We start from the raw sequence: 7435 nt of genomic DNA, 5'->3' as shown, positions 1-7435 counted from the left end.
CACACAACACCCCCCCCACAACATTCACACACACACAAAGCGCACACAACCATATCCATACCCCCCCACATACAAACACACATAAACTCACAGAGGCACACACAAACACAGAGACACATGTGCACACACACCCATATCCATACACCCACATACACACACAAACACACACAAGTGCACATGCACATACACACAACACATACCCATACCCCCCACATACAAACATAGAGACACACACAGAGACATACAAACTCACATACAAAGACACACCCCTACACATCCCCCCACAGACCCTCAACACACACGACACACATGCAAGCACACACACACCCGAACACACCCAAACACACACACAAATACCCCCACACACCCTGTGACACCCTCACACACACACGCATGCACATGTGTGCATATGTGCATACACACACATGGGTCCCATAGAACTAGTCATTCTACACAATAGGACCTTGTTCCTTCTGATTAGAACTAGTCCCTTTCATAGAAACTCTGAGATGGGGTCACAGAGGAAAGTCTCTCTGTCCTGACACACAGGTGTACCCGAAACCTAACCTAGCATGTAAAATCCAGTAGCTATTACAGCTCTTTTCTTCCCAGTTGGCTGAGAAGTTAAGGGAGCTGGTGTTCACTGAGAAAGAAGAGGTAAGCAGAAGCCCAGAGAAGGAACCAAAGGTCCATGAGAAAGGACTCTCAGGTTATTGTAGACCCCACTTCCATAGTCAACATCCAGTTGTGTCTTTGCCTTTGCATTTGGGGAAACACCTCCATATCTTTCCAATAAGTGCCTGCTGCTGCCTAAGGCAGTCTGAATTAGGTTTCTGTTACCTGCACCCAGATACCTGGCCCATGGCAGGCAGTCAAGAAACACTCTGATGGAAGCCATGAACCCATTTGTCAGGGACCATTTATCGTTCACTTTGTATTTGTAGCCCAGATCATAATTCCTGGCACATTTTACAGCCCTAACATATGTCTGTTGAATGGCAACAAAATTAAGGCAGCCTATAAACACAAGATAAATTGTATGACACCAACAGTGACTTTGAGGAAAAGGTTAGGGAAGGAAAATATCACAGCAGACTGGCACTGTGGGTGGAGACAGGTTTCACAGAAGAAGTGGTGCATGAGACAGGTCCCAAGTGACAAGTCAGAAGCCAAGAGGAGGGAGCAGCCGGTGAGCTGTGCTATGTTGAACATGGCGCTCCCACCTAGCTGGTCATCCTTTCCAGTGATTCCTACCACACATTCCAGTCCTTGGGGAGGTTTAAATGTGAAGGAATTAGAACAATTTAACCAAATCTATCAGAATGTATATGCCCAAATGAATGCTGTCTCCTTCAAAGCACAGTCCATATTCTTATTCTAAAGATGCTAGGACTGCTCAAGTGTTTTAGGAAATTATAGGACTTTTTGGAAGCATAGTCTTCTGAATAATTTCATTGGTAAAAAAGCCAAATTTCATAAAAGAAAAAGAGTCTAATAAGTCACACCTCCTCAAAAAAGTGTTCCCACAATGCTCTTCTTTGAGCTTGTGTGAGGTACTGCCCTGATACGGTTTGGATGTATGTCCCTTCCAAATCTCCTGTTGAAATGTGACCTCTAGCGTTGGAGGTGGGGCCTGGTGGGGGGTGTTGGATCAAGGGGGTAGATCCCTCGTGAATGGCTTAGTGCCGTCCTCTTGGTGATGAGTGAATTCTCGCTTAGCTGGTTGACATGAGATCCAGTTGTTTAAGAGTCTAGGACCTCCCACTTCTCTCTCTTGCTCCCTCTCTCACAGTGTGATACACCTGCTCCCCCTTCACCTTCTGCTATGATTGGAAGCTTTTTTGTTGTTGTTTTTGTTTTTTTTTTGAGACGGAGTCCCGCTCTGTCCCCCAGGCTGGAGTGTAGTGGCCGGATCTCAGCTCACTGCAAGCTCCGCCTCCCAGGTTTACGCCATTCTCCTGCCTCAGGGTCCTGAGTAGCTGGGACTACAGGCGCCCGCCACCTCGCCCAGCCAGTTTTTTTGTATTTTTTAGTAGAGACGGGGTTTCACCGTGTTAGCCAGGATGGTCTCGATCTCCTGACCTTGCAATCCACCCGTCTCGGCCTCCCAAAGTGCTGGGATTACAAATTGGAAGCTTTTAAAGGCCTCATCAGAAGTAGATGCTGACACCATGCTTCCCGTACAGCCTACAGAACTGTGGGCCAATTAAAATTCTTTTCTTATCAATTACCCAGCCTCAGGTATTTCTTTAGAGTAAGGCAAAAAGGGACTAATACATGCCTTTACCACTTCAGATCCCTAATCTTATTTGCTAGTGAAAAGAGTATAGGTTTTGATTTCACAGGAACCTGGGTTCCAGTCTCAGCTGTGACATTTATGTGACCTTTAGCAAGTTATACCCACACCCACCAGGATGAGCCAGATAGGGGGTGAGGGTGGGGGGTGGGTGGTGGTTGGGGAGAGGCAACTGAGGTCAGTGTCTGGGTGGGACTGGATTGGGAGAAAAGCTCCCGATCTGAGGAAGGAAACATGCCACCCTCTTCAAATCCAGAAAGCAATTTAGGGGAAGAAACCCCACTCACCTGGCCCACGGTTGGCAGGTGGCTGACAGCCATTCTTCTTCTCCGATGAGCCCTCTTAGGGACAGGCAAAGTGCTATGGAGGCAGATGTGGAGCTTCACACCTGCAGAACTCCTCAGGCTAGAAGGGTCTACACACCTGCTATTAGGAGAGGACTGGGTCAGAAGCTCTCATACAGCAGTCCAGAGCGAGGCAGTGAGGCTTCACATTCTGGAAGGACGCCAGGACCCCAAGCAGTGAGTGTTTTGGTTCCTGTTTGCTCCCCATTCTCTCTCCTACTTCAGAGGGTACTATACATTGACTTTTCCTTGCAGAAAGCCTGTTCCAGGCCCAGATCTCATGCCTTCCACCCATCCTCTGGTCCTTCCCTTCAGCCTGACTGGACGATCTCAAGAGAATTTTTTTTTTTTTTGAGACAGAGTCTCGCTCTGTCACCTAGGCTGGAGAGCAATGGCATGATCTTGGCTCACTGCAACCTCCGCCCTCCGGGTTCAAGGGATTCTCCTGCCCCAGTCTCCTGAGTAGCTGGGATTACACGCACCCGCCACCACTCCCGGTTAATTTTTATATTTTTAGTAGAGACTGGGATTTAACCATATTGGCCAGGCTGGTCTCGAACTCCTGACCTCAGGTGATCAGCTCGCCTCGGCCTCCCAAAGTGCTGGGATTACAGGCGTGAGCCACCGCACCCGGCCAAGAATTATCTCTTTAACAAGTTATTCAGCTCCAGAATCCACCAGGATGTACCCGAAAAGGTGGGAGCGCTGGGGAGAGGCAACTGAGAGCAGAGTCTGGGTTCGATTGGATTGGAAGACCGCTCCGCTCTCCCTCTGCGGCTTTGGAACAGCTGCCTTATCTGGGAGTGACAGGATAAGAGGAAAAGGAGGGTCGTCTTCTTCCTCCTCAAAAAGGAGGCTAAGAAGACTGGCTCTTCACTGTCGAAGCCTTTCAGGCAAACTCTTCTCTGGCTTCAGGGTCCTCACTCTCTGGGGCCCAGTGTGGGTGGCCTGGAGTCACGGGTGGGCAGAAGCGGCGTTTGTGTGAGTTGCGGGGAGGGGAGAGGGAAAGGTTAGGAGCCCTAATCACACACAACCCCCTCCCGCCCCTGCCGCTTCGCCAGGTCCCTCGGGGGCTGCTGCACGGGCTGCCTCCGGCCTCGGAACCACGCCAGGCGCGTATCTGTCACCTGAGCGGAAACCTTGGGCTTCTCAGAGTCCGCTCCAAGACACAGGCCAGAGGCCCTGGCTCCATCTCCTCCACAGGCACTCACAGACTCGACCCCAAGCCCAGGATGACCACCCCTGGCCGTCCTCCCTCTCTCTGTTTGGGATCAAATCTCAGACATACATTCCGGGAAGTTTGGGGCATTGGATCAGCGTCCTCCAGAAGGGACCACAACCGCACCTCCTCGGCTTTGCCTCCGCCCTTCTCCCCAGACGACCTCACGACCGCTCCCGCTCTCCCTCTGCGGCTTTGACCACCGTGCCTGGTCACCCCCGTGTCGCTCTTCGAGGAGCCTCTGCCGGCGGCGAGAGATTGCAAGCGCCACATCGCAGTCAGAACACAATGAGCTGGAGTCTGCAGCCGGGAGCTGAACTGCGCTTGCGCGTTGCCCTGGGAACCGTTGGGCCGAATTCCCACAAGTCTCAGGGCTGCTGCGGTTCTGCCGGCCAGACTCCACTTCCCACAGGGAGAATCAGCGGAGACCGTGCTGCCTTGCGCCTGCGGGAACAGGGCCCCGCCCCCGGGCTTTAGGCGCAGAAACTACCTTTCCCAGAGGCCCCTCCGCGCCGACCTCAGCGCGCTCATCAGAATCTGGAACCTGGTGGATTCTGGAGCTGAATGAACTTACGGAATCGGTTCCGTTCCGTTCGCTTTAGAACCAGGTCACTGCCTTGCACGAAGGCCCAGGAAGATGCAGACCAGGGAAAAGCTGCAGATGGGACAAGGGAGGTTAGTCCAGGGGAGCGACGCCCGATCGCTGAAGAGAGAGGATGGGGAAGGTCCGGAAGACGGAGTAGGAGGCGACTGGGCGCGTTCCTGACGGGGACCGCGCCGAAAAGGCCTGGAAGGCAGCAGGTTTGCGCCTTGGCCTGGCAAGCGCCCGACACTTCCAGCCTGGCCCTGCGGGCGGGCCAGTGCGTGCTGGGGTGGAGACGCCACAGCCGTTAACGCGTGTGCGGTGCGGGGGGACAGAATGTCGGGCAGGGATGTCCTGCTTGGCACCTCAGGACAGAGCCCGTGGTGGCTGGCGGCCCCTGGAATGTTCGGGACGCAGAACACTTCGTGCTTGGGGACTTCTCAGAGGTGGGGAAGAGGGAGAGGAAGGAGCCTGGATACCAGGAAGTCTCCATCCTGGACAGCTGGGTGGTATTTAGAAGGTGGTATTTTTGTTGACCATATTTTGCAGAGACTGTCAAGGATGAGATGAAGCCTAAGAATATCCAACTGGAGATACTTAAGTTGCTTTTGAATAGGTAATTTGCATGGCGCTCAGGAAGGAAAGATGAGAGGGTTTTAACTTTGTGGGTGGTGAAAAACAATCAAGAACGTGACCTGTTTGTCACATTCGGAATCGTTGGCCACGTGTTAGGAAGCAGTGTCAGTGACTACAGCATTCTGTTTGGAGTTTTATTGAAGATTTCATTCTATAGACATTTTGGAGCACTTATGTGTCAAGTGCTTGGCAAGGCCAGGGGCAGCCGCTGGGCAGCCCCTGTAGCAGTTCCCAGGGACCCCGCAAAGCACCAGAGGAGGGGGAGGATGTTGTGTGAGTATCGCTGGTAACCCTTCTCTCTCCCCTCCCTCGTGACTCCAGGTCACTCAAACTGGGCCCCGGAGAGTGAGAACCCAGAGTCCAGGGGCTGAAGAAATAGCTGTGAAAACCCTGCACTCATGGAGTTTTAATTGTACTAGAGGAGGGGTCAGACAAGTAGAAAATATCAGGTAGTGATAACACTACCGTTAGGAGTCAGGGTATGATGGAGCAGGGAATTATTTCAACCAGCAGTTTTGGAAGTTCTCTTTGAGGAGGTAACATCTGAGCAGAGATTTGAATACAGTGAGGGAGGAAACGATGTGAATGTGTGGGTAAAGTGCCTTCTAAACGGAGGCAACAGAAATGCTGTCCAGAGAGAAGTGTGCTTGGTCAACTCCAGGCTTGGCAAGGTCAGTATGACTGGCGGGGGCCTAGTGAACAAGGAAGAGTGTGAGATGGTGTTGCAGGGGTAACTACAGGCCTTGAAGGTAGGAAATTTGGATTTATTCTGTGTGCCTGGAAATGAGTAGATTCGAAACTGAGTGACATGGCTGGGCACATTTTGATAGCAGCACTGGTCAGCTTCAAGGAGGGCAGACAGTGGTGGGGCTAGAGGGGATACAGGAAAACCAATGAGGAGGCAATGACCGCAGTCCACAATTACAAGTAGCCTCCCACAATTATATAACCTTTCTACAAGGCATTTGCTTTGACAGCCTAATGATTCTAAGATACGGAAGGGTTCTGCGTGCTATGCTCAGGAGTTTGGATCTTATTGTTTTCAGGAATATAATAATAATATGTACTGAGCACTAACTACATGTTGGGCAGTTTTTTTGTTGTTGTTGTTGTTTTTGTTTTTTGAGACACAGTTTCGCTCTTGTTGCCCAGGCTGGAGTGCAATGGCGCAATCTTGGCTCATTGTAACCTCTGCCTCCCAGGTTCAAGCGATTCTCCTGCCTCAGCCTCCCCAGTAGCTGGGATTACAGGCATGCGCCACCACGCCTGACTAATTTTGTATTTTTAGTAGAGACGGGGTTTCTCCAGGTTGGTCAGGCTGGTCTTGAACTCCTGACCTCAGGTGATCCACCTGCATCGGCCTCCCAAAGTGCTGGGATTACAGGCGGAAGCCACCGCGCCTGGCCATGTTGGGAACTTTCATAAGCACTTTACATTATCTAATGCAACCAAAAACTGAGGTTTGTCCCATTAATAAATGAGAAAACTGACGCACTGATCTGTTAAGTGCCCTGCTCAGGTCCCATGTCCTTGGAACCAGGAGTCCTTCTCCTGTTGATGTTGGAAGGTTCAAAAGTGCTCTTACTACTTGTCACCCAGATGGCAAAGAACTGACATACAAAGGGCCAAGTCTTCCAGAACTGAAAACAGTAATAAAACCTTCATTTATCTGACCCATTTGTCCTGGTGATGCTGTAGTCTGCTAGGAGTATCTAACAGGTGCCCTTCCACGGGCAACTAAAACCAACAAAAAAACTATTCAAGCTGAAAAGCAGCAGTGATACCTGTGATACGAAGCCTGACACACCCTTTGGCTTTAGCCAGGATTCACACACTATATTGTTCTGAGCATTCACTGAGGAAGCCCCCGCTTCTGTGAAGGATTCTCATTAGGAACCAGTCTCCTCAGAGAAAGGAGGTGAAAATGTGGTCTGGAGAACCCCCTTCCCTTCTGCTCTATTAACTATGGATATGCAAATGAACACTTACATTTGACCAAGACCTGCATCACCAGTCTGTTTCCTCTTCCCCAGGACAGTGGCTACTAGCCAGTAATTCCTGGGGTCCATTTGCTAAGCCCTGTTAGGACCTTTGCAGTGTGATGTAATAAGATCTTCCTTTAGCCTCATTTCTTCCCACTTCTTGACTTCTACTCTATGCTTAAATCATACACCTCTTAGAATTTCCTGAATATACACGATGCTCTCTTAGCCTCTCTTGCCATTACTCCTATTCTTCCCTGCACCTTCTCATTTCCTCCCCTCTTCTGTTCACCCAACTAATTCACTCTTATGGCACTATGTGCTAGGAGCTACTTGATAGCAGAGATCAGGCGTCGTTTACCCTGGAATTCATAG

The 7435-nt window shown here is 50.7% G+C and overlaps 1 protein-coding gene across 6 annotated transcripts in view; it reads right to left on the bottom strand.

Moving 5' to 3' along the window:
* ZNF454 (zinc finger protein 454) overlaps positions 1-7435 on the bottom strand; it is a 47446-nt gene that overhangs the window by 20819 nt on the left and 19192 nt on the right. The window contains exons 2-4 of one of the 6 annotated variants that reach the window (XM_017887992.1): positions 4434-4514; positions 3929-4303; positions 2584-2719 (exon numbers count right to left, since the gene is read on the bottom strand). In XM_017887992.1, coding sequence (XP_017743481.1) covers positions 2584-2719; positions 3929-3930 — 138 coding nt within the window. In that variant the 5' untranslated portion in view covers positions 3931-4303; positions 4434-4514. Of the gene's footprint in view, positions 1-2583; positions 2723-3328; positions 4515-7435 lie in introns of all 6 variants that reach the window. The other 5 variants (XM_017888019.1, XM_017888001.1, XM_017887984.1 and 2 more) reach the window with 5 other exon arrangements.

This window comes from Rhinopithecus bieti, unplaced genomic scaffold (genome assembly GCF_001698545.2).
Source record: "Rhinopithecus bieti isolate Rb0 unplaced genomic scaffold, ASM169854v2 scaffold_1557, whole genome shotgun sequence".
Taxonomy (NCBI): domain Eukaryota; kingdom Metazoa; phylum Chordata; class Mammalia; order Primates; family Cercopithecidae; genus Rhinopithecus; species Rhinopithecus bieti.
Note: the sequence above shows the minus strand (reverse complement) of the source record. Positions and strands in the feature narration are given on the sequence as shown.